The sequence below is a fragment of the Plasmodium berghei genome (genome assembly GCF_900002375.2).
Source record: "Plasmodium berghei ANKA genome assembly, chromosome: 8".
Lineage (NCBI taxonomy): Eukaryota > Apicomplexa > Aconoidasida > Haemosporida > Plasmodiidae > Plasmodium > Plasmodium berghei.
This window is the reverse complement of record NC_036166.2, coordinates 194581-220392: the sequence shown is the minus strand read 5'-3', so window position 1 is coordinate 220392 and position 25812 is coordinate 194581. Positions and strand designations below refer to the sequence as shown.

The 25812-nt window shown below is 23.4% G+C and overlaps 7 protein-coding genes across 7 annotated transcripts; 4 read left to right on the top strand and 3 right to left on the bottom strand.

Annotated features, from left to right (window-relative positions):
* Positions 1-2587: 2587 nt before the first annotated feature.
* PBANKA_0804100 (conserved Plasmodium protein, unknown function) lies at positions 2588-7306 on the top strand (the record flags this gene model as incomplete). Its single annotated transcript, XM_034564190.1, has 1 exon — positions 2588-7306. The coding sequence occupies one exon, from the start codon at positions 2588-2590 to the stop codon at positions 7304-7306; it is 4719 nt and encodes a 1572-aa protein (XP_034421011.1).
* Positions 7307-9552: 2246 nt separating this feature from the next.
* On the top strand, positions 9553-9831 carry PBANKA_0804000 (60S ribosomal protein L37, putative; the record flags this gene model as incomplete). Its single annotated transcript, XM_034564189.1, has 1 exon — positions 9553-9831. One exon carries the CDS (start codon positions 9553-9555, stop codon positions 9829-9831), a length of 279 nt encoding a protein of 92 aa, XP_034421010.1.
* Positions 9832-10848: 1017 nt separating this feature from the next.
* On the bottom strand, positions 10849-11497 carry PBANKA_0803900 (conserved Plasmodium protein, unknown function; the record flags this gene model as incomplete). Its single annotated transcript, XM_034564188.1, has 2 exons — positions 10849-10890; positions 11063-11497. The coding sequence occupies 2 exons, from the start codon at positions 11495-11497 to the stop codon at positions 10849-10851; spliced, it is 477 nt and encodes a 158-aa protein (XP_034421009.1).
* Positions 11498-12216: 719 nt separating this feature from the next.
* On the bottom strand, positions 12217-12527 carry PBANKA_0803800 (conserved protein, unknown function; the record flags this gene model as incomplete). The annotated part of the gene is made up of 2 exons (XM_034564187.1): positions 12217-12304; positions 12463-12527. 2 exons carry the CDS (start codon positions 12525-12527, stop codon positions 12217-12219), a joined length of 153 nt encoding a protein of 50 aa, XP_034421008.1.
* Positions 12528-13563: 1036 nt separating this feature from the next.
* On the top strand, positions 13564-19092 carry PBANKA_0803700 (conserved Plasmodium protein, unknown function; the record flags this gene model as incomplete). The annotated part of the gene is made up of 9 exons (XM_034564185.1): positions 13564-14215; positions 14395-15212; positions 15340-17667; positions 17797-18127; positions 18283-18382; positions 18503-18557; positions 18654-18749; positions 18903-18970; positions 19080-19092. The coding sequence occupies 9 exons, from the start codon at positions 13564-13566 to the stop codon at positions 19090-19092; spliced, it is 4461 nt and encodes a 1486-aa protein (XP_034421007.1).
* Positions 19093-19510: 418 nt separating this feature from the next.
* PBANKA_0803600 (importin-7, putative) lies at positions 19511-23194 on the bottom strand (the record flags this gene model as incomplete). Its single annotated transcript, XM_034564184.1, has 1 exon — positions 19511-23194. One exon carries the CDS (start codon positions 23192-23194, stop codon positions 19511-19513), a length of 3684 nt encoding a protein of 1227 aa, XP_034421006.1.
* Positions 23195-24629: 1435 nt separating this feature from the next.
* On the top strand, positions 24630-25645 carry PBANKA_0803500 (ATP synthase subunit C, putative; the record flags this gene model as incomplete). The annotated part of the gene is made up of 4 exons (XM_034564183.1): positions 24630-24866; positions 25173-25268; positions 25405-25525; positions 25602-25645. The coding sequence occupies 4 exons, from the start codon at positions 24630-24632 to the stop codon at positions 25643-25645; spliced, it is 498 nt and encodes a 165-aa protein (XP_034421005.1).
* Positions 25646-25812: the final 167 nt, after the last annotated feature.

Genomic DNA, 25812 nt, shown 5'->3' with positions numbered 1-25812 from the left:
TCACTATAAAAGTTTGTATTCCTACGTACACGATTTTATATTACCTCTTTATATGCCTCATTATTCAAAGAATGAAGAAAAATATAAGAATTAAATTATTTTATAGTAAAAGAGAAAAGAAGTAAACAATTGAATTAAATTTATATTTTTGTGTATTTATATTTATATCATCTATTTTTCGTATTCATAAAGGTGTTCATATTTTTTCATACAAATCTTACAAAGTATCCCTGTCCTTTTAAGGATTGCCATTAAAGTTATATTTGTAGATGTAGATATAATACGAGCACATTTACATAATAATAAGCATACATAGAAATATTTAAATATTAAAGTTGTTTATTTGTGAAATGGTTTTAAGCAAAATACCGAGCGTTATATATATATTTTTGTGTTTAAATATCAAACTAGTTTATCACGTCATAACTTTTCTTTTTTTAATGTATTTTTGTATATTTCATATGTTTTACAATTGTATGGTTCATTTAAACAAACGAGAAAACAACATAAATTGGCAATTGATGGATTTTTTGTTAGCAATAATAGTATAAAATAAGAGGCATATATGCTATATATCAATGCAAATACGCAAAAATGTCATTTCATTAAATATTATAAACTTAAGTTATTCTTCCTTTTTTTCGTATTTTAGGTATTATTTTTCGAGGAATTTTGGTAAAAAATAACTATTTTATGGTTTTTTATGAATTAATAAATTATATGCGACCGCATTATAATTATTGTACTAAAAATGAAAGATAACAGCTCTCTATATATATGTAATATAGAGATATATTATTTATAAGTATTTATATACTATTTATATAGTACACATGATATCCTTGCATAGAAAAGAAAATAAACTAGTGTAAATATTGTATAGGATTATTTATTTTACTCGTACATGAATATCCATGTATTCATTTAAATATGCATAATGTATTATATATATAAATATAGTACAGAAGGATTATTAATTAGATTATATATTTTTTTAATTTATACAATAATTTCTTTCATTTTATACATTTGATTGCATTCTATACTATAAATGCATAAACATATATATGCACATATTTTTAAATCATTATTTGTTATTCAAACAAATGTATAAAGTCTGTGTTTTAAAAAAAAATGACATAATTTTTATAGATTTGTTTACCTATATATTATTGTAATAAATTAATTTAATTTTATTATATGAATATAATATATTCATGCGTATTTTATTTTATTTTTTGTATATAATAATATATATGTAATATAAGTGTATAGTATTACATAAGTGTTATTATTTTTAAAAATATATGCAAGCTCATATATATATAATGCATTACTTAAAAAATAATAAATAATGTTGTGTTATAAGTTATATTTCGTATTCGTAAAAAATAGTATACATATTAATATATAGTAAGTACATGTTACGAAAACGGGAAGGATATGAATGGTATTTTTTTCACATTTATATATTGAACTAAAAATATAAAATTAGTACATACATATTATATATATAATTATATCACAAATGATGAATTGCTACTAGGGAAAGGGACGAATATTTTTTCTTTTGTATTATTTTTGTATTATTTTTGTAATAAATAACATTGTTCTCTATTATATTTTATATTTTATTATATATATTATTTATATTTTATTTTACATTTTATTTTATATTTTATTTTACATTTTATTTTATATTTATTTAAGATATATGCTTATATAATAATAAAGAATAAAATGGGCAATCAAACCAACAAATGAACAGTTGAATGTTCGAATAAGCAATATGTATTATTCATATATACATATGCATATAATATATTTACATGCTTATAGTTTATTTAAATTTCATATAGACTGATTTACTGAATATTTAGAAATATAAAAGTAACATATATTTATATTTGAAAGTATATGTTTAGAGAGAGGTATTTATTTCTATAGACCTCCAACATATTAAATTTAAATATTTTAAGTACTTTCACAAAATATATATAATAATAAAAAAATAATAATAATATAATAAAAAAAAATAAAAATAATATAATATTTATATAATAATTAAATAAAATATCTATATATATCTATATTTATATATATATATATATATATGTATGTAGTGGTTCGACCAAAAGCAGTTAAATGTAATTAATGCATAATTCTTTATTAACCGTTAAAAAAAATTAAATACACATATTTATATATCTCAATACCCTTATAAATATAATTTAATATGATAATTGATCATATTAAATGATCGTAAGCAAACACATAGTGCATATATATATATATACGTTTTCGTGAATGTATGCATATATATGTGTGTATGCTCACAATCATATGCATATATGCCATATATATATTGTTAGGGATATGTATGTAATAAATCATTTATAAATGTATATATTAATTTCCAATATTACGTATATGTGCATACATATATAGTATAATACGTGTACGATATATACGTATATTTATTTTTACAATTAAATGCGCTAATTTGTATTCGTTTTTAGTTAAAAAAATAATTTATTATTATTATATTATTATTTATTTTTTTAAGTTAACGTCTATAATATAAAAAATGAGTACACACAAAGATAGTAAGGACAATAATGATAGCAAAGAGAATAAGGAGAGTGGGAATGGCATAAAAAAGGTTGGAAAAGGTAGCACTACAAATAAAAACAGCAATTGGAAAATAAAAGAAAGTTCATGGGGAAGTGAAGAAAAAAATATAATTAAAAAGGGAAGTGATAAAAATACTAAAGAAAAAAATGTTATAAAAAAAAATGAGAATAAAAATAGTACCAACAACAATGGGGAGTGTTTAACTAACAGCAACAATATTAGCAGTATTGATAAACTAAAAAATGAAGAAAATAAAGATGTAAATGATGAAATATGTGATGGAAATCAAAAAGATAATAAAGATGAAAAAAGAAAAAAAAAAAAAAATAAGGCAAATGCAAATACCGAAAATGGAGAAAATAATAGTGGAAAAGGTAAAGGGAAAGAAGAAATGAATACTGAAAATTATTTTGAAAAGGATAATGATAATAATACGATGAACATAAAAAATAATAACAATAAAAATTCAAGCACTCATGGTAAAGTACCCAAAGAAAATAAGCACACACTAAAAAACGAGAAAAATGAATATGGACACTATAACAATTATAATGGAAACAACAATAATGATTGGAGGGCTAATAATAATTATGATGGAAATAATAAAAATAATTCATATAATTATAAAAATAATAACAATGTGAGCAATGTAAATAGTAATACTAATAAGGATAAAACTAGTGAATATAACGACACCGGTGCAAATAATAACGCACTTATGAAAGATTTTAATAAAAAGAAAGTTTATAATAAGCATGAAAATAACAATACAAATGGAACTGTGAATAATTTTCCAAACAAAAATGGTTACAAATATGATTATAATAATAATTCCCCAAATAATAATACAAACAATAGTAACAATAATAATAAAAATTACAATATTAAAGGAAACAAAAATTACAAAATTAACAATGTAGTAAATAATAATAACCCTATACCTTACATTGATTATCCCCATAATGAGAATGGAGCAAATCCAGTAAACAACATGTTTGTCTATAATAATGGTAATATACTTAATCCTGCTAATAATAGTGTTATAAATGGAAGCATTAATAGTAGCAGCAATAATAACAATTATATAGGAAATGGTTATATATATAATTATGCTTATAACTGTTTCTTTGATGAAAATGAAGGTAAAAATATGGATTTAGCCCCAAATTATTATTCTGCAAAATTCGGTGGAATAGGGCCAGATGGATATAATGCTAATAATACCCCTAACAATAATAATAGAAATAATAATAGCAATGGTAACGAAGCGAACGCTATAGATGCTCGATTTAATTATAATAAATTGATGGGGGATATATATAATTACTTACCTATGAATTATTATTATTACAATTTAAATAATATGTATTTCAATAACCCCAACCATAATAATTATAATAATTTTCATTATATACATCATGATAATATGAAAAACCGAAAAAATAAAAAATTTTTATATGATAAAAATAAAAAAAAAAATTACAAGAATTTAAATACATCGAATATTTATAACGAAATGAAAAATAGAGTTATCGAAATTTTTAAAAGAGAAAATATTATGTCTGACGATTATTTGTTATATTATATGTATAATAATATCAAATTAAATATTGATGTAATTTCTAAGCACCCATATATAGCCCCTTTAGTTACCATGGGAGGAGGGGGAGTTCCCGCTACTCCTGCAAATAATGGTAATACAAATGATACTGTTAGTGACAATAATAGCAATATGGAAATATTGGCTAATGTTTTGAATGATTTAAAGTGTATTAATGTTGGTAAAAGAGATGATATCATTGATGATGAAACTAAGAAGGGTATTTCCGATTCTGGCAATAATGGTGGCATAGATGTAATCGAAGATTCAGATAATCCCAATGCTTTATTATCTGGTGATGTTGGAAAAGCTTCAGATAATATTATAAAAATTGGGACTTTAGAAGATGATGTAGCACCGCAATATACGGAAGATGGTGATAATGCTTTGAAAAATAAATTCGAAAATAATGTAGCCTCAGGGGAAGTTGAAAAATGCAAAACTCCGGATACTATTGAGAAATTGGGAAAGGAAAACGAAACGTCAAAAGCAGAAATTTCCGACGAAGTTGAGGGTACAAAACGTGAAGACTTTGTAAATGAAAATAAAGGTGAAGAAAAAGGTGGAGATAAAAATAACGAAAATGATGGTAACAATAATAACGATAAACCACAAGAAAGTGATGAAAAGGATGAGAAATTAGAGGATTCAATCGATGGGGCTGGAAGAAATGAGGAAGACGAAGAAAAAAAAGAAAAGAATAAAATGATAAAAAAAAGTGAAGAAGAAAAAAATACAGAAAAATTATCATTTGAAGAAGATAATAAAAACTTTTTATTAAATTTGAACAATAAAAGAAATGTAATAATAATAAGAGATATAAACTCGCATTATATTAATGTAATAAAAAGCATAGTTTTAAGTACCCCTAATATTCAGCATAATGATGTATTAAACATTCGAAATGATGTTAATAATACTATATTTATTACTTTGAGAAATGAAAAAAAAACAGAAGCCTTAGCACAATATTTAAAAACCAAATCAGTAAATGACAAAAAATTAAATGTAAGAATTAAAACAACACAAAAAATTCAAAATATTATTGAAAATAATATTTTTAAAATATCAAATGTAGCTAATAATAACCCTCAAGAAAATAATAGTAATACTGGAAATGCAAATAATAATGTTGATAGTAGTAGTACTACTACTGTTGCAGGTAGTAGTATTAATCAGGGTACTTCAATAATCGGTGCAAATTCTCAAACCGTTATTGGAGGAATTCCAAATTCTTCTAACCCACATGCAATGCCAATAGGGCCTCCAAAACATTTTTATAATTACAATAATTTATATTATATACCTAATGGGCTAAATGGTTATGATAATAATATGTATGGGCATCATGGAGGAAGTAATCCCAACCCTCATTTTGATGCATATTTTAATTACTACAATTATAACGTTAATAATCCATCTCATAACTTATTTCAAAATATGAATATATATGACCCATATAACGCATATAATATGTATAACGATATGTATGGTCAAGGAAATGATATAAAAGGAAATAAGCATATGCATAACAATCATAAAGGTATGAAATATATGAGAGGACTGGATGGTACTAATAATAACATGATAAGAATACCGGGAAATTATGATGGATTAGATGGAGAAAACTATTATAATAATATGTATAATAATAATATTATGCCAGGGGGCGTAAATAATGTAAGTTATACTAATGCTCATTTGGATAGTGGAAATAACAATAAGAAAAATGAGAAATATAATGAAGATTCGAGAAAGTTTTATGGTGATAATGATAAAAATAATAATGCGGTGAGAGGATCGAAAAATACAAAAGATATACCAAATGATGGTAATAATAGTGGAAGAAAAAATAATCGAAACAATAATAGTAATAATCCAAAAAATAATTCAAAAAATAATACAAAAAATAATTCAAAAAATAATTCAAAAAATAATTCAAAAAACAATTCAAAAAATAATAGGAACAGAAGTAGAAGTAGTAGTAATTGCAATAACAACATGAATGGAAACAATAATAATAATAGCAATAATGGAAGTGATAATAATGGAAATAGTGGTAATAGTGGAAATAGTGGAACTAATAATAATAGCGGAAATAACAATAACAATAGTAATAGTAATAATAATAGTGGTAATAATAATGGAAATGATAATAAGAGCATGATGAAAGTAAATGATTATGGGAAAAATTTTAAGTCCAATAAAAATAATAAAAAAGAGCCACAACACGGTATGAAATATGAAAATGTGGGCACAAAAAATGATGGTAAAACATTTGAAAGAAAAAAAGGGAAAGGGTATTTTAACAAAAAAAATATTAATGTCATTAGCAGCAATAATAATAAAAATGTAGAAAAAAAAGCTTCGAACGGTGGAAACGAGGAAGGAGATGAAGAATTAGAAAAAAAAAAAAAAAAAAAAAATGAAATTAAAAAAAAGACTGATATCACTGAAAATGAAGATTCAAATGATTCAATAAAAACTGCTCATGAAAAAAAAAAAAAAGCATTAAAGAAAGATAATGATAAAAATAATAACCAAATAGATGGTGAGCAAAATGGTATCAATGAAGATGAGCATGATGATGATAGAAAAGGTAATAAAAAGGAATGGACAAACAAGGATAACAATAATTCCAACTCATTGGGTACTGATTCAAAAGATCAGACAAAATATAATGCTAGAAATAATGCCAATCGAAAATTTTTCAATAATAAATATTTTTCATTCAAAGATAAGAATGGAGTTAACTACGACGAAAAAAAAACGGAGAAAAATAAAAACAAAAATGAAGATAGTAATAATACTAACACAAATAACAATAATAATTCAGCTAATCAAGTTGTTGGATCAAATAATGTGGTTCCCGGAGCTAGCATCAATCATAATAATACTTATGGGAATCCACAATTTTTAAAAAAATATTCATATGCTGATATAATGGATTCATGTAAAAAATTAACAAACAAAGATGCACCTCCTGAATGCATTAACAAATTAATGAAAGAAAATGTTTCTCTTTTTAGAAAAGGGGACGATCAATTTTGTTGGAAGCTAAACGTTTTCTAAGTCTAATAAGCAACTTTTACTTGCTAATAGAAGTATATATATGTAGAGAGAAATAAATGAAAATAATTGTTGTAGCGTTTCCTCTTTTGTGTGATAATATGCATATATCTTATACTTTGAATTATTTTTATTTTACTTCACTATATGTTATTATAATTAATTTTTTTTTTTTGTTGTTGTTGTGTGTGTGAGAGAGTGTGTGTGCATTGTTTGTACCATATTTTATCGTAGTAATGGTATTTATATATTTTTTTAATCTTTTTGAATTTTTTTTGCATGTTTTCAAAACTATTTGCATAAACTAATTAATAACATACTTATTAAAAATATGAAATAAATACATGATGTAGAATATCGCTTTTAATATGACAAAGTAAAAATGGGGGTGCATAGCTTTATATTCAAAGTCCACATATAAATATTTATTTTACTTTTTTGGGCATACAAATGCGAATTATTAAAGATCATATTTTACAACACAACCAACAAAACTATGCTACCTATAACTTAATAGAAATAAATATATTCTGTATTCTATTTTTTCTATGCTAATTTTCTTACATATATAGGAACAAGTTGAAAGTGATAAGGCACTATCTGCATAGCTATATCAGTATAGTACCGATAAAATTCACAAAATTGCGTTAAATTTTTATTTTTTTAATAATAAACTTGGTGGGATATACTTAATAGTAGTAAAGCGGATCACAACAATTTTGCTAAAATAACATTTTTTTCTTTTCAAAAAACTTGAAAATAGTTTAACTATTAGAAAGACAAATATGTTTTATATAAGCATTGTAAAAAAAATTGAAACGCCTATTTTTAGCTTTATTAATCATTTTTTGTTATAAATTAGTAAAAAGTTGCGAGGTTAATGGTACAATACGCCTCAAACAAGATAAATAAAAAATTGTTACATGTATTTCTATTCCATATAAAGGTATTACCGATAATTTTGTTCGAATTTAATTTCCTTATTATTTTCCTATACGATGCTTGTTGTAATTTTGATATTCCCAAATTAAAGGGATAAAAGGGGATGAAAGCATATAATTTTTCCATTGTTTAGCTTTTAAGGCATTAAAATTAGGAAATTAAAAAATTAATTTTATTTAATATTTAAAGTGTTACCACTTTTTAAATTTTGGGAATTATTTTATTTATTTTTTATTGATATTTATTTACTTGTTAATTTTGATTATATTTATATATATAACAATTGCTTTAATTTATTTTTATATAATATGGGGAGTGGTTTTTAATTAAGAAATAATAATCATATAAAATATTGCATAGTATTACATATGTATGTATATAATCATTATTATATGTATATACAATACCCCTATAATGACGACCCGCAAGTCCCCCAAAATTACTACATATATATTATCCATTTATTGGATACTATTTGTATAACTACAATACAATAGCACATACAAATAGGAAGCAGGAACATTTATTATACATAAAATGTAGTTTTCCATTTTTTTATTAAAAATATAAAAGTTAAGATTTCTTAAGGTTTATTTATTTTTATATTGTACTAAAATTGAAATATTATAATAGGGTATTTGAATATATATATTTCCAAAAATAAGGTATTTTTTTTCTTCGACTTTTTTGCAATAAAAAATAGGGGCAAATAAAATAATTTCTATAAAATAATTCATGCATATTTATAGCATTTTTTTGCCCAATACATATGCAGTAATCTTGTTATGCATTATATATTTAATAGCCCTAATAATATAAAAACTTGTAGGAAGAGGCTAAACCAGCCGTTTCCGATAAACAAAAATAAATATAATTATGTATATATTGAAAATAATGAAAACAAATAGGAAAGCACTATATAAGATATTTACTGATATATAAATATGCTAATTTATTATGCATATTAATGTAAAATATATTTTGTATAGGGTTACATTATGAGCTTATATCTATATCCATATAAATAATGCATACTATAAAAAATATATACTTCATAATATAAATTAATAAAAGTTTGCTGGAAATTGTTCAAAAAATATATAATAAATATAACAAATTAATAAAATAAAAAATACTTGCAATTGCAAAATTACATAATTGGAAATGCAATATTAAGGAATAAAAAAAAAAATTAATTAACGATATAAAAAAAAATAATATTTATTTATGTTATTTAAAAAAAAAAATATATAATTTTACTAATAAATATTAATTAATTTATATAATTTTATTATTTAAAATATAAAATGGGTAAAGCTGGAAAAGGTACAGGGTCATTTGGTAAGAGAAATGGAAAAAGTCATTTCCTTTGCTTAAGATGTGGAAAACGAAGTTATCATTTACAAAAAAAAAGATGTGCTTCATGCGGATATCCAGATGCTAAGAAAAGAAGATTTAACTGGTCAGTAAAAGCAAAAAGAAGAAATACAATTGGTACTGGACGATGCAGATATATTAAAACTTTGAGAAGAAAACTAAAAAATAAATTTTCTGAGGGAAGTACCCCTAAACCCAAACAAAGATAATTGTTATGTAGATATACCCCATCAAAAAATTACCAAAATATACTATATTTGCTTGTGACTTAATTTTTTGGGAATAACGATTTAGGCAAAACGAGAACACGATGGAAGCTGATATACTTTTCTCATAATTATACAAAAAAATAGTATCGCCACAAAATATTATACATAAATATATATATGTATATCCATGTGAGTATTATGGAGGTATGCTATTAGTAGGTTTTGTTATGAATTGTATTCATAGTAAAAAAAGGTGCTTATATTTTACGACTCAATCTTTATACTTATTTCGTTCAGAACTACGTAAAAAATGAAAATAATCTATACCAGTTTTAAATGAAAAAAATAAGATATATAAAAAGGATTAAGCTTTTAAAAAGAGAAATATCAAAAAAAGATACAATTATGTGTTGATAATAAAAAAATAAAATAAATGTATATGTATATATATTTATGTTATGATTTTTACTTTTTTCCCTTTATGTATATTCATTTTTTATGAAACATTATTTTGTTTGCATACTATGTATGCTCTGCATTATTTATGGCACATAATAAAAAACATTAAAATAAAAATAAACTGTAATATTTTATATATAATACGAAAAAACGTTATATTTGATAGATATAAAAATATGGATATATACGCATATATGTATTGTGTATATATGGGCGTATGAACAAGAAATATGCATAGATATTATTCACATGTTTCTTATTAATTTTTAAAACAATTATTCCTCAAATGGGGGGTGTTGAACAGTGTACATATATGCTTATAGCGTCGGAGAATATGTCAATCCATATGCATGTTATGCTACCAAAAATGTGCAGATTTATATTATTACTAAATTATAAAAAATCGAAGGAAGCATGAAATTGAAATTAATTTTCTTTTTCGATGTGCAAACTCGAGCTGTTATTATGGGTTGCTAGTTTTTTATTTTCTTTTTATTTTTGTAAATATAGGCTAAAGAGAGAGGCTGGCACTGAAACATTTGGCGCCATTGTATTTTTTCACCGTTTTAGAAGGAAGTCGGATATTTGGCATCGCATTATCTATAAGATTTGGAGTATGAAAAAATAATAAAATTAATTGAAAAAAACGAAAAGGAAAAGCGAAAAAACAATAAAACTCCAAAACAAAAAATTTGATAATTCCGTCCTAAGTGTTTCTTCGAATATGAATAAGTAATACTATAATTATGTGTTATTTTTTCTTTTTATTTACCTCTTTAGCGTTGTATTCCCTTCCAAAAAAATTGGCGATTTGATTATCCTTAGGGGTACGATTACCTTTTTTAGTGTTCATTTTATAATTTGTTTTACTATTGGATATACTAGTTTGAGGAATATCGATTGTACTACTTCTGCTAGCGTTAATTGTGCTACTTCTGCTAGCGTTAATTGTGCTACTTCTGCTAGCGTCAAGTGTACTAGCTCTACTAGCGTTAATTGTATTATCTATACTAATGTCCAAAATTTCCTTATTTATCGAATTTTCCATTTCCGTGGCATCGCTGATCACATTTTCATTTATCGTTATATTTTTTTTAGGAACTTTTTTTTTAACATTTATTATAATTTTTTTTTTTCTTTTTTTTCTCTTTTTAATTTCCTTTTTGGTGTCATCGACGTGCACACTTTCATTTAATTCGGCATCCATTCTTTTCTTTTTAACAATAATATTATTTAGCGTCTAAAAACGCATTTTTAAATACAAAAAATATGAACAAATAAAAATGACACTTTAGATAAACTCTTGGCTATTTTAGTTCAATGTATTTATATTTCTATACATAAAGAGACACAAATCTATAAATAAATGAATAAAACAAATATAAATGTAATGTAGACAAAATTACCAGATGCGATTGGTGAAAAAAATATATAGAAAAAATTGTTGATAAATTTTGTACTTATTATTTTTTTTTAAATTGCAAATTTATTTTTATTTTATTTTCCCCAACAGTTGTAAATAATACCACTATTTTGTTTGCAACACTTTTTAGCATTACACACATGAAAAAATTGTATAATATTTTGACACATTATTATGAAAAGTGTCATAATAATATATATATTTTTTATTATTTCTTATTTATTTAATTAAAAAATTATTATAATTTTTCTAAATAAAAAAAGGAAAAAATAGAAACAAATAGTATATAACTTGAAAAAAATATTATAAATTAAAATTTTCAAATGAATATTTATAAAACATTCTATGTTATATGGGTACAGGTGTACCATGTAGAATTTCGAAATAAAAATGGAGTAAACAAAATATCCGTTAAAAAGGGTTTTGATTAATTCATGAATTTTATTATATTCGGTTTGGTAATTCGTCGTTTTATTCTGTGTCGATCCAATCAATGAATTCAGTTATTTTTTTTCCGTGTCAATGATATCATCCTTTTGGTAGTAACAAAATCGAAACAATTTTAATTGATCTTGGCATTTCCCCCAATTCCTGTGTGTAAGCATGGGAGAAAAAGTATTATCATGAAAAATAATGTGGAATATATATTTGTCACACTATATATGTACACTTTAGATATTTATTATATATTTTCATAAAAAGTAGTTCACTGATATATGTAAATATATTTTATTCATGTTCAAAGAAACCTATCAAATTTTTCCAAACAATCAAGCAGTTCATTATACTCGCTTGCACATTTAGTATTTTCCATATTTATGTATGAATGTTGAATTAAAAAGTAAACAATCTATGTGATAGCAAAAGTGATACTGAATTAATAGCAGTCGTTTGTAAATAAGTAAAATTTTTTTACAATAAGTTAAAGTAGGTAAAAAAAAAGACTATAGAAAAATAATTATAGATTTTGCATTTTTAGCTATTTAAATTACGCCTTCTATCTTTATGCATTTTTTCAGTATTTTTTTGTTAAAATTAAAAATTTTCGTTTATTGCCTAAATATATGGATCTGCATAAATGAAGCATTTACCGTTCCCAATAATTTTCATTTGCATACATTCTTAATCCAAATGCGCATAAGCATGGGTCATAAGATAATACAAACATAAAATGTATATACTTATATATATATATATATATGTATACAATGTATATTTATTATTACAGAAAAAATAAATATGAAAACATTTTTTTAAATCTTAAAAAGTACGATATGAATTTCAGGGGGAAAAATAATAATAATAATAATACAATTTTGTGAGCAAAAAAAGTAAGAATAAAATATATGTAAAAAGGGAAAGAAAAAATACACACACATGCACAAGAAAGTTTTAAAAAAAAGTACCACACGAATATGGGTAAATTCAACATAATTTGATTAATTGTATATACATATATATAACCATTAAAGTCAAATATACCAATTTGGAAAATATCATTTGTAAAAATAAAAGTAAAGCAATGGACCAAATACAAGATTAAGTTCAGATCGATCGAATTAAACATAGGAAAGAACATTGCATAGTACTAGAGTGTTTATATGCATATTTTTGCTTATTCGTTTTTTTTCCAATTATTTGAAAGTTAGGTTTTATATCTATTACTACATAGTCGCTTATATAAAGTCTCCGTTACATCCATTTAAAGAGAACATTAAAAAAACATTTTATAAGAAATGTGTGACAAAAAAAAAAGGAAAAAGAAAACAGGAGGATTGATTTTTATGAAAGTTATTTCATAGTGTTTGCTTCAAAAAAAATTAATGTACCGATTTATATTATCCTAAATAATGCGTTATTTTTATTTCATTTGGGTTTTATTACTAATTTTGTCAGACAATGTATCAATTTTTGCTTTAAAATGTTATAATAGGCATCCTGTTAAAACATATATAGTGGTTAATTTAAAGGGGCAAAATAATAATTTGATAGGGAAATTGTTAAAAAATGAAGCAACTCAAAAAAATAGACAAAAAGAATTACACCTTAAAAAAACCCAAAAAGTTATGTCCCTTTTACGTATAAAAGGTAATAAAGAAGATGACATTACGTATGAAGAGATCGAAGAGTATTTAAAAAATGAGGATATAAATAATTCAGACGAAGATGATGGGAAAAAAGAAATAATGAAATTAATCAATTATATCCCAACTTTGAAAAATGAAGAAGAATTTTTTTCAAAATATGGTTATAAAACTTTTAATAGCAAAAGAGGAAACAAAAATACTATAGAATATTATTTAAACGAAATGAAAATTTTAAAAGAAAAAAAGGAAAAAAAAAATTATAATATCCTTAATTTGATTTTATCTTATTATCTAAAACACCCAAATGATGAAAATAATCTCCCTTATAATAAGTATTATCAAAATATCCAATCCTATTATTACTACATAAATAGTTTGATTAGTCGTCAAGACGAGTTCCTTTCCTCATTTACAGGTTTGTTCTTCTGCATATTGTATATTTGTATGCATGGTTGTATATTGTGTGATTCTAATCATTCTGAGATTAAAACAGGAGTGTGATATAGTCTTTGTGGATTTTTTCAGTGCATGCTATGAGTTTGCTTTATTTTTTTCACATTATCTCATTGCTAGAATCTTTATAAATTTCTTCAGATCGTTTGGATAAAAAGGAAAATATTTTTTATAGAACAGGACTTTGCAATTTCTTATCATTTTATCTGAAAAATGTGAGTATACTAAAGTATGGGTCTTTTTTTTGTCTAAGTGGTATATTTGCATTTTTGTTGAAAGGAATAATAAGATATATAAAGTTTGAAGATATGTTTTTATTACAAAATTATTTTAAATTAATATATTCAATAAAAAGTTTATCAATATATAAAATAGGAATATTTTCAATATTATTTAATTCGTTATTTTTGAATAAATATAATCAATATTTTTCAATATCAAATGATTTATTTGGAATGTTATTTACAAATTATTTTTTTTATGAAGGTATAAATAATTTAACAAAAAAAAAAATTGAAAATTTTATGGATAAATATAATTGTACAAAAGAAGGCATATTTAATTCTTTAAATGATTTATTTTCACAATTTTTAAATAAACAAATATATATGGAAAAAGAAATGGATGAAAAAATAATTTATAATATAAGTTCTTTTATTAAGTTGTATAAAAAATTATTTATTAATAATATAGACAATATCAAAAATATTACATTTTTAGTTTTGAATAAGTATAATGTGTATTATACGAGTGTAGAGAATATTAATAAAACGAATAGTGAAGCACTTTCGCGAATATGTTACATATTTTATATAATTAATATTTTATTAAAATATAATGTATCTTCTCTACAAAATCTTAACCTTATAAATAATAATGAATATAACATTCCTATGTTTAAGAGTAATAATAAGTTATCCAACTATTTTTTGTTAACCTCCATAAAGGACCATTTGAGGGTAAGTACTATGGAATATATACTCATTTTATATATCCCTGTGTATATTCGAATCATAGTAGTGTATAAATAATTACATTATACATAGGGATAAAAAAAATTCCATTTTATGTTTCTTTCTTTTTCAGATAAATGAAAATGTTATCAATGATTGCATACTCGATCGGATGAAGAAAAACTACGAAAAACATATATCCTCACTTATCGAAAATAAAAACTTGTCTACAAATATTTTTGATGATATTAAAAAATTGGATTTTTTAACTCTTGACAAAAGTATAATAAATGAAGTAAATTTGTCTATTTTTAATAAACTAGTAAATGATATTTTGGAAAAAAAAAATTATGATACACCATATTTTAAGCATAACCAATTGGCTAGTAAATATAATGATGATTTTAGTAACGTAAAAGGTAATATTATTGAGGATACAGGTTCAACTAGCCAATTGATGGAAGATAGTGAAATAAATGAAGATGAACAATATTTAAATAATAATGTAATAAAAGACGACCAAAAATCAAAAGATAATGATGATGATATTGAAAAGTATTACAGTGAAAATACAAATTACGAAGAAGAAGAAATAGAAGATATTGGAGGAACAGACACAGAAATATATGATGATAATGAAAATATAGATGAACGGATGTACAAATATATAGAAGATAGTGTCGATTATATAGTTGAGGGAAATGTAAAAAAGGATGAAAAGAATCAAGAAACCAAAAGTTCAAATGGAAAAAATAACAGCAATAAAAGTGATGAAGGAGAAAACAAAGAATTAGAAACAATGCTCAAAAAAATAAAAGATATACATAGTTTTCGAAAATATTTATCAATTCCTAAAGAATTCGTAGACAAACAATTAGAAAAATACTTATTCCCATATATGAATAAAGAATATAAAATATTTCTTAATAATTTAATTTTTAAAAATTTTAAAAATAAAAATGAAAATTTATTCTTTTTAAAGAATGGAATAACATTAAGTTCTGGATGCACTGAAAATATTATAAAAAATATTATTCTTGATTTTGTTATTAAAACTAAGGAGAATATTAACATTTTTTTTAAACTAAATAATATGGACAAATGTTTAAAACTTGTTCTCAACTTATTTTATGTTTATAAAAGGTTGAAGAAAAAAAGAAAATATATTAAAACGAAAAATATGATTCTTAACTTGGAAAATATATTTTCTCATAATTCATTTAAAGGTCAAACTTTCGGAAAACAAGAAATTCCCTCAGAGACAACCATAACAACTCCAGTAACTGATTATACTGATGGCACTTCCATTTTAAACAAGATTAGCGATACAAAGAAAAATAATGTGAATGGGAATATCGCAAAGGAAGTTGATATTGATATAAGTTTTCCTAATCAAAAAGAGGAACTTTTATATAACGAAAACTTCGAAAGAAACATGCAAGAAGAGGAAGAAGGCGAAGAAATGCTTTCAATAGATGAACGAAAGAGATTATATGAAATTTTTGTTTTAAAATATATGAAAAATAAATCAGAAAGAAATATATTCAAAAAGGTTTTCAAATTGGATAATGTAGAGACCGACAAAGAAGTTGAGGATAATATTATTAAAAATTTTTTAGAAAAAGTTGTGAAAATTAATTTAGAAAATTTAAAAAAACTAGACAGTGATTTGGGAATAATAAACAATGAAAGTTTATTTGATTATAAGAACTTGGACTTTATAGAGAAATTAGAAAAAGTAAAAAAAAATAATAAGCATGATAGCAATGTAAATATAAACAAATACATAATTAAAAAGGATGATATTTTTGAATATATAGATGATGAATCATTTGAAGATATAAGTAAAAAAATGTACATAAATAAGCTACTATTATTAAAAGACAATCTTTATAATAATCGAAAAGATTTATATTTATATGAAATTATATTAAACATAAATAATTCAGAAGGAATACATGATATATATTTAATTGATCAATATGAAAAAATGATAAATGGCATTATTAAGACAAATTTATTAAACAAAAATTATACAAATATTAAAAATATGTATTTAAAAAAAATTATTAATTTTCTAAATATTTCTGAGCAAATGGCTACAGATGTAGAGTTAAGGTGCATATATGATCATATATATTCTATATTTTTATCCATTAAGGAAAATTTCTATATATATAAAACTGATTCGGATTTTTTTAATAATATTAATGAAATACTGACTATATATAACAACTATGATCTTATCAAAAAAAATGGGGAAGGGTATCTTCTTAAGTTTGCACTAATAGAAGCAAATCACAACCTTCTCCAAAAACTAATCGAGCGATATGTTTTGTATGTAATTGATATTATAAATAATGAAAATAAATTGTCCTACAAAGAAAATATATTTAAATTAGCAAAAATTTTGAACGTCAACAATACAATTATATCTGATATCGGCGCAAAAATATACAAGGTAAGTTAGCGCACCATTCGGAAAAAATAAAATAGGAATATTTTTTCGGTGCTCATGAAAGTTGGGCATATTTCATAATCGTTCTTTACACACATATATATATTCAACACCTTTTTTTTTACCTCTCAGAAATATATAGAAAATCAGGAGCTTCACGCAATGAATAATATGGATGTATTTTTCAACTTTTTATTCAACATGGATAAAGGAAAACAAGTGGAAATAATATTAGATTATTTAAGACAAAAGGTGCAAATTCATTTAAACTCAAACGAGAGTTATCAAGAAAAGTTACAGAAGTTATATGATCTGTTAAATTTTATAAATAATAATTTAAAGCTTAAAAAAAATATTTTTGATTTTTATCATCAAAATGGGGAAATTATTTATGAATTTTTGATATCATGTATTGAAGACTATTTGGATAGGAAGAAATCAACTACCTTTATTTCTTCTCAAAGTATGCTTTTATATGTATATAATTTTTTATGTTTATTTCAGTTACTATAGTTAGGTTATATTTTTCATGTTTTTTTACATGAATAGCTCATGTAATTATGAGCATAAGGGGATATATTTGGAACAATGTTTATACACATATTCTTTTGTTTTTAGGTGATTATATGATGCATTTTAACAATTTTTTGAGCAAAATTAGGATGCTAATAAAAGGCCCTGAAGAAAACTCTCATTTCACACGCGCTCTAAACATATTGTAAGATCATTAATGTATAAAGTATTCATATATATATATATATATATATATATTCTTGTTTAGTTATTTAAAAAATAAAGTTATGCGCATTATATTTCTTTGTTTTCTTTTTTTTAATAGGAAAAAATCCATTATCAAAAAGGCAATTAGCTTTATGGAAAATTTTAAATATGACGTAATCTTAGAAAATAAGAAAAAACATTTGTATACATAATATGTGCTTAATTTTCAGAACCCACAATCATTTTCCCCCATTTTTTCAATCATACAGCTATGTGTAGAGAAACTATACAACTTCATTAAACTCCAAATGATAGATAATACCTTTGTTTTATCCGATATAGATATCGAGCAAAGAAAAAAAATGGTATGCATATATATTATATAATTTTTTTTACATATTTATGTGTATATAATAGCATGATGTCATTTTATCCGCAATCTAGTGTTTGCCATAAGTATAGCAAAATGTATACGTAATATATATATATATGTCTGTACTACATTTTTTCGCGCTTAGGTTAATATATTTTCCTATCAAAACATTGATGATGAGAAAAAGCACTTATACATGGATATTCTCAATAAGTAAGTATACATAGAAATATCCGCATTTAAATAATATATATTTATATATGTGAATGAGAATATAAAGCAAGATTTTGTGACGTTAATTGCCATTTTCCCCCCTTTTTAGAGCTTTGCTGTAGCCTTTTATAAGGTTTAATTGGACATTTCATGAAGAATTTGAACATTTTGTAATTTAAAATAAGTTATAAAAATGGAGAGCATCGGCGAAGCACACAAAGATGCATTCGCCGATTTTTTTACGCAGTTTTGATTTATTTATTAATTTGTTTATTCAGCATTTTTCTGAGCAAAATATACTGCGTATATGCGTATATTTTTGCTTATCCATTTAGTTGCATAATTTGTTTGAATTTCTTTTTGAATAATATGAAGGAAAATATTTTTTTAAGTAGACGCATGAGCTAGCCAAAAACGTGAACATAACTATTTTGTTAAATTTGTTAAAAAAATATATTTCTATACATGCATATATATGCACATGCAAGCATAGTTGTGAATTTAGTTACGTTAGTTGTTTAAAATATTTCGCATACCTGATTATTTTGATGTTTCCTGCATTTGTGCAGTTAAATCAGCATCAACAAGATACTTAATTTTTCCTAATATTTCTTGGTTACATAAATTTTCATATTTTTTATAAAAATTAAAGGTTGCATCATATAAAGTTTTAAAAGGATTAATATCATCAAAAAAGCCATTTCGATATTCATCGCTACTATAATCTGAGCAATCGTCATAGTCATAATAATCGTCGTCATCATCATCATCATCTTCATCATCTTCTTCATTGTCAGGATTTTGATTAAAATTTCTTCTTAATTTATTTTGAGTTTGATTATCTCCTTGTATTTGTGCTAATTCATCAACATTTTCTATAACATGATCTTTAAGTTTAATTTTAAGATCATTTTTTTTTTCTAAAGCTTCAATAGTTTTAATTAATTTAAATGCTTTATCATTAGTAGCATCCTCATTTTCATCAATGTCAATTTCGCTATTTTCATCTCCTGATGAAGATTTTGAATCTATTGATTTTTCTGATGAGTCATTATTATTTCTATTTATATGGTAGTCGTTTGCAACATTTGCAATATTTATTATAAAAGAATTGACTTCACTTATGTGCATACTTATATTAGGATTATGTATATTTTCAAGTATTGCACTCATAGCTAATACGTACATTTTTCGCGTTGAATTAATTTTGACATCAGTCATATTTGATAAAAATAGTAATATATAATTTGTTTTATTCATTTTGTTAAAAAAAATAAAGAATTTTTCAGCATCATAAATTATTATCGAATAAAATAATTTTTTAATATATTCAATACTCGTTTTGCTTAATATATCTTCATCATATTCACTGCATAAGCTATCAGCCCCATCATTAGTTCCATTATTATCTGCTCCTGATGGAGTATCTTTTGCTTTTTTCTGGCTTAATAATAATGCCTGAACTTGGTCATGTTTAAATAACTTTAATGAAAAAGCTGTTAAAATTGGTTCTATCAATTCATCGATTCCTCGGATTTTTACTGTGGCTTCAAATAAAATATAAAATAATTTGCAACTGCTTTTAATAATTCGTGAATGTAAAGCAAATATACCTAATCTATATATCATATGTGTATATTTCATACAGTATCTTTCGCTATATATATTAATAAAATATTGAGTTGCTTTCGAAATAATGTTGTCAAAAACTCCAAGAGAGAATGATAAGTCAAAAATAAAATCATAAAAATAAGCATCTGTATTTTTTTCATTTAATATCATATCCGTGGTTAAAGCAAGTTGTGGATTATTTCTAATTGCATTTAATTCTTGCAATTTTAAATTATCATCAGTATTAAAATAAAATATATCATATAATTTTTCAAAGCGCATATAAACTTGTTCATCTATATCTAAATAATATGTGATATTAGTAAGAAGTGACAATGCTTCTTCAAGGTAGTCAATAGATGGTGATTTAAATGTTTCATCAACAACGACATATAAATAAGATAAAGTGCTTCTATAAATTTGAGCTTTATTACTTTCATTAACGGAATCAAGCAAACTTAAAATTGCAGTTAAAATAGATAAAATAACGGAATTTAAATCTAACTCTTCATTTTCATTTTTTTTATCTTTTTTTTCATCCCCATTTATACTAAAGTTTGTATCTTTAAATAGTGAACTATTATTATCATCTGTCAAGTTATTATTCATTGTATTTCCATTATTATCATTTCGTAAACTGTTTTCAAACGAGTTTGAAGTTCTACCTCCTTTAGTATTTTCTTCATCTGTTTCTTTCTTATTTATTAGAAAAACAAAACTTGAGCATAGTGCTATAACAACGTCATTAACATATGGAGTTATATAGTCTTTATATGTATAAGCCAAATTATCTAGTGTCATAACAATATATTCACATTTAACTTCCTTAATGACATTCAATAACCGCTCGATTAAAATCGGTATGGTTTTTATAATGGCGTCTTTTAATACATAATTTTTAATTTTAAAGAATTTTTTAATATAAGATGCACTAGCTACACGAATTAACAAGCTTGAGCTCTTCATGTGATTTAATATGATTTCATAATTACGTAAAAGTCCATTAATATCTTTAAATTGTTCAATTTTTTTTATAAACGAGCAATATGTTACAATCGATTGGTAACATAATAAATAATTGGGGCTATTTAAGTCGTTTTCGATATATGTTTTTAAAAATTCTTCGATGTTCATATTTCGTTTTTTGTCACATAATCTGTTATATAAGCACTCTAATACTTTTAGAGCACCATATTTATATTTACAAAATTTATTTCGTAAAACTTGCTCAAGTTTTTCTGAATCTATAGAGTTGTTATCTGCCCCTTGGGTATTGGCTGGTGAAATGATTCCAGTATTAAGGTCACTATATATCGAAGCATAATTTTGATTATATGCACTAATAACATTTTCGCAAAGAATAAAAAGTTCGGATGTATGTTTCACGCCCCTATATCTAGTGAGATCTTTTATAAAAGAAGTGACACTAACTTTTTTGTCTTCAACAGAATATGTGTTAAATATATTCATTGTATAATCATACTCATCATACAGTATTTTTTCTACATCGTCATCATTGTAGCATAATAATGGGAATATAATATTTTTAACTAAAAATTCGATATTACTTTTTATATAATTTTTATATATAACTGCGTTTTCAACACCATATGATAAACCTTGTATTATATATATTAAGCACTCATCAGTTAAACTTTTTTTATTTCTATCATAAGTTTGCAATATTATTATAAAATCGTCAAAAAATGGGCATAACCATTTATTTAAAAAGTTTTGACAAAATTTTTCACTTAAATCATTATTAAACTTATTGTAATTAGCATTGATATATCTTGATAATAATCTTGTAACAATATCTAGAACTATTCTCTTGCATTTATATTGTGGTAAAGTTTTTAGATAATTTTCATCATTAATATAGTTCGGTATATTTATTTCATTCTTTAATATATGATCAAATAAACTAAAATAGTTATCCATATACTCTAAAATTATAACCTCTTTAATTAAAAAACTATCATTAACATAGTAATAAATTTTGCATATAATACTTAATATCTCACTCACATCATTATTATTTATATCTAATGAGCTTAAATCATATAGGCAGTTTATTAGTGGATATAAATATTTATTTAAAATTTCTGTGTATAATTCATAATTTTCTTTTTTTTTAATTTTTAATTTTTTAAATATTAATTTTAAGCAGTATAAACTAACATATAACTTCCTTACATCCTTTCTTTGATTTATATCATTTAATATATTTTCTAAAATAAAAAAATCTTCAGGGAAATTCTTATGGATTAATATTTTCATAATCTCAAATAATTGAACATATAATTGTTTATCTTTCATTTCTAAGTATAATAAGCTTTCATATATATCTTTTATCAATATGCATATTTCTTCTTTTTCTAAACTCTCATAATTATTTTTTATACTATTTTTTAAAAATATCGAAGCAGAAATTCGTATATTGTCATCTATTACGTTCACACTTTTTACTATATCCAATGTTGTATTGATGTATCCCGCTATTTTGGGAACCTGTTTTAAATATTCTTCACATTGAATTCGTTTTCCCCTTGATGCACTTAGGGATCCTTCTAGCATTTCGCAAAACGTTCGCACATCCAATGCATTTGCCATTCTAAGTGACGTGTGATTTATAAATTTGAACGTGCAAGAAGAGAAGAGAGGAGTACCTTTTCAATTTTGTTGGTTAGCTCCAAGGATAATAATATATATATTATACGATAAAAACGTATAAAAATATAAAGCAAAAATGTATAAAACTGTTATATAAATATGCTATTGAAACATAAAATAAATAAAGTGACTATATAAAATAATATACATATTCTTAAGCATTTATATATCTGTGTCGTATATACATTGATAAATAAATCGTTTTTATATGTATCTATATTTTGATTGCTATTATAATATTTAATTTTGTGCTATATTTATTTTTAAGTATATTCCTGAATTATTATATCAATGAAACTTGTTATTTTTACCCATTTTTTTAACTAATTTTTTCCATGCATATAAATATGTAAGCGCATAAGCATATTTTTATATTTGTTTTTAGCTAGTTCGATAAGCATTTAAATAAACCTTTTTGCGTTTAAATATGTTTATATTAATTTGCATGCTTTGCATAATTTGAATAATATGATTAATAGGTTTGTTTTTTTTCATTTATTTCATTATTATATTTTTATGTTTTTTTATGTCAGAAATAAATAACGTATAAATTAAAATTTTGTATAATTTTATGCGAACAACTGTAATAGAATATACATTATTGTGCATATTTATTTGGATATTGTTTTAAGGTATGGAGGGCGAAAAAAAAAACAATATAAGGTCGGTAGGAAAAAAACCAGGGCATAATACAGAATCCAATAGTTATATACCATTAAGGATATATAAAAGAATAATACATGAGTTTTTTTTAATTAGGAATATATAACGTTTTTATTTAATTTCTCTGTATTATATTATTTTTTGTTTTGCATATATTGTACAATATGCACATGTATTTCAAGTGTGTTTAAAAATAAATTGCTAATTGAGTATATGCATAAAATAACGTATAGCTTTATATGGCAATACATAATACGGGCATTCTTAAGTGTAGATATAAAAAATACAATTACTACTCGACACTCTTAAGAAAATGAAAGGGAAAAAACAATTATAAACAAGCGAACATGAAACAATAAGTCAAAGTAAAAAAAATATATTGTTAACGTTTTTTTATTACAATTATTATATTACGTATTAATATTTTTATAAATAAATAAATATTACTCTAAATTCCTTAAAAAAGCTTTATACACCTATTGAAAATGATGTATTGAACATAATATGGAAAAATTATTTTAAATAAATAAGGGGAAAACAATAATATATGTACACAAAATAATACACATATAAAATAGGGATTATAAATTACATAAAAACATTATTAATTGGCATAATCATTACAATTATCATTAAAGCATTTATTTTATTGCATTGTGTGTTAGTGCTACAATTATTCGTTATCTCTAATTTTTAAATAGTACAAATAAAAATGAATAGGTTTTTTTTTAATACGCTAAACTCTTCGGCGCTTTTTCAAAATTTTAAATTTAAGAGCTCATTTTTAAATACGGGATATTCAATAGCAAGTAGAAGTGTAACAATCAACGCTGGAAATACCATTTCAAATAATGGCTTATACAAAAATTATAATTTTCTCAGATTTTATCATACCTCACCATTTATGTGTAAAACAATTAATACCCAAAACCCCAATGTTATCCTCAAGGTAAATATATATAATATATATTTTTTAAATTAAAGTATATTCACACAACACAAAGAACAAATTCGTGTGTATTGTATTTGGTGTGCATAATAATGAATTGTTTATTTTTTTTAATATTATAGAAACTATTTATAGTTTTATTATTATCTCTGTAGTCACATAAATGATATGTATTTATATGATCATGTTTATGTATTTATCTATTAAGTTTGTAGTTTATGAATTTTATAATAATATGCCCTTTTATAAATACATAATGTTTTGGTGGTACGCATGTTGTATTAATTCGTGAATACATTTTTTTAGGACGAAAAAAATAGCATTAACACTAAATTAGGTGTTAGGCATGATAGTGGCATAGCAAGTTTATCAGCAGCTATTGCATTGATGTCAGTTGGAGGGGTAATATAGAAATAAGTAAAACATAAAATACGTATGTGAAGATTATAGTAATGGCACTACTATTTGTTTGCACACATATTATTTGAAAAAAATCATTTTTATTTTACATTATTTTTATTGAAAAACAAAACTATAGGTTGCTCAAGGTATTGGAAGTTTATTTTCAGCTTTGGTTTTGGGTACTAGTAGAAATCCATCGATAAAAGACGAATTATTTACTTATACTTTAATTGGGATGGGTTTTTTGGAATTTTTAGGTAATTTTTTTTTCATATAATTTATCATCCATTTGTTGTTGTTTTTCTATATATTTTTTTTTTTTCATTTTTATAGGTATTATTTGTGTCTTAATGAGCGCAGTTTTACTATATTCATAAAATAATAACATATGAATTTTTTGCTTTTTAATATGGTACAATTTTTTATTCCCGTAAATAATTAAACCCTAATCTTATATCAAAATAATAAGTTTAATGAAGAGCAGGGATGTTTAATATATTTAAGAACATATACATATATGTTTTTTCATGGTTATAATATTAGC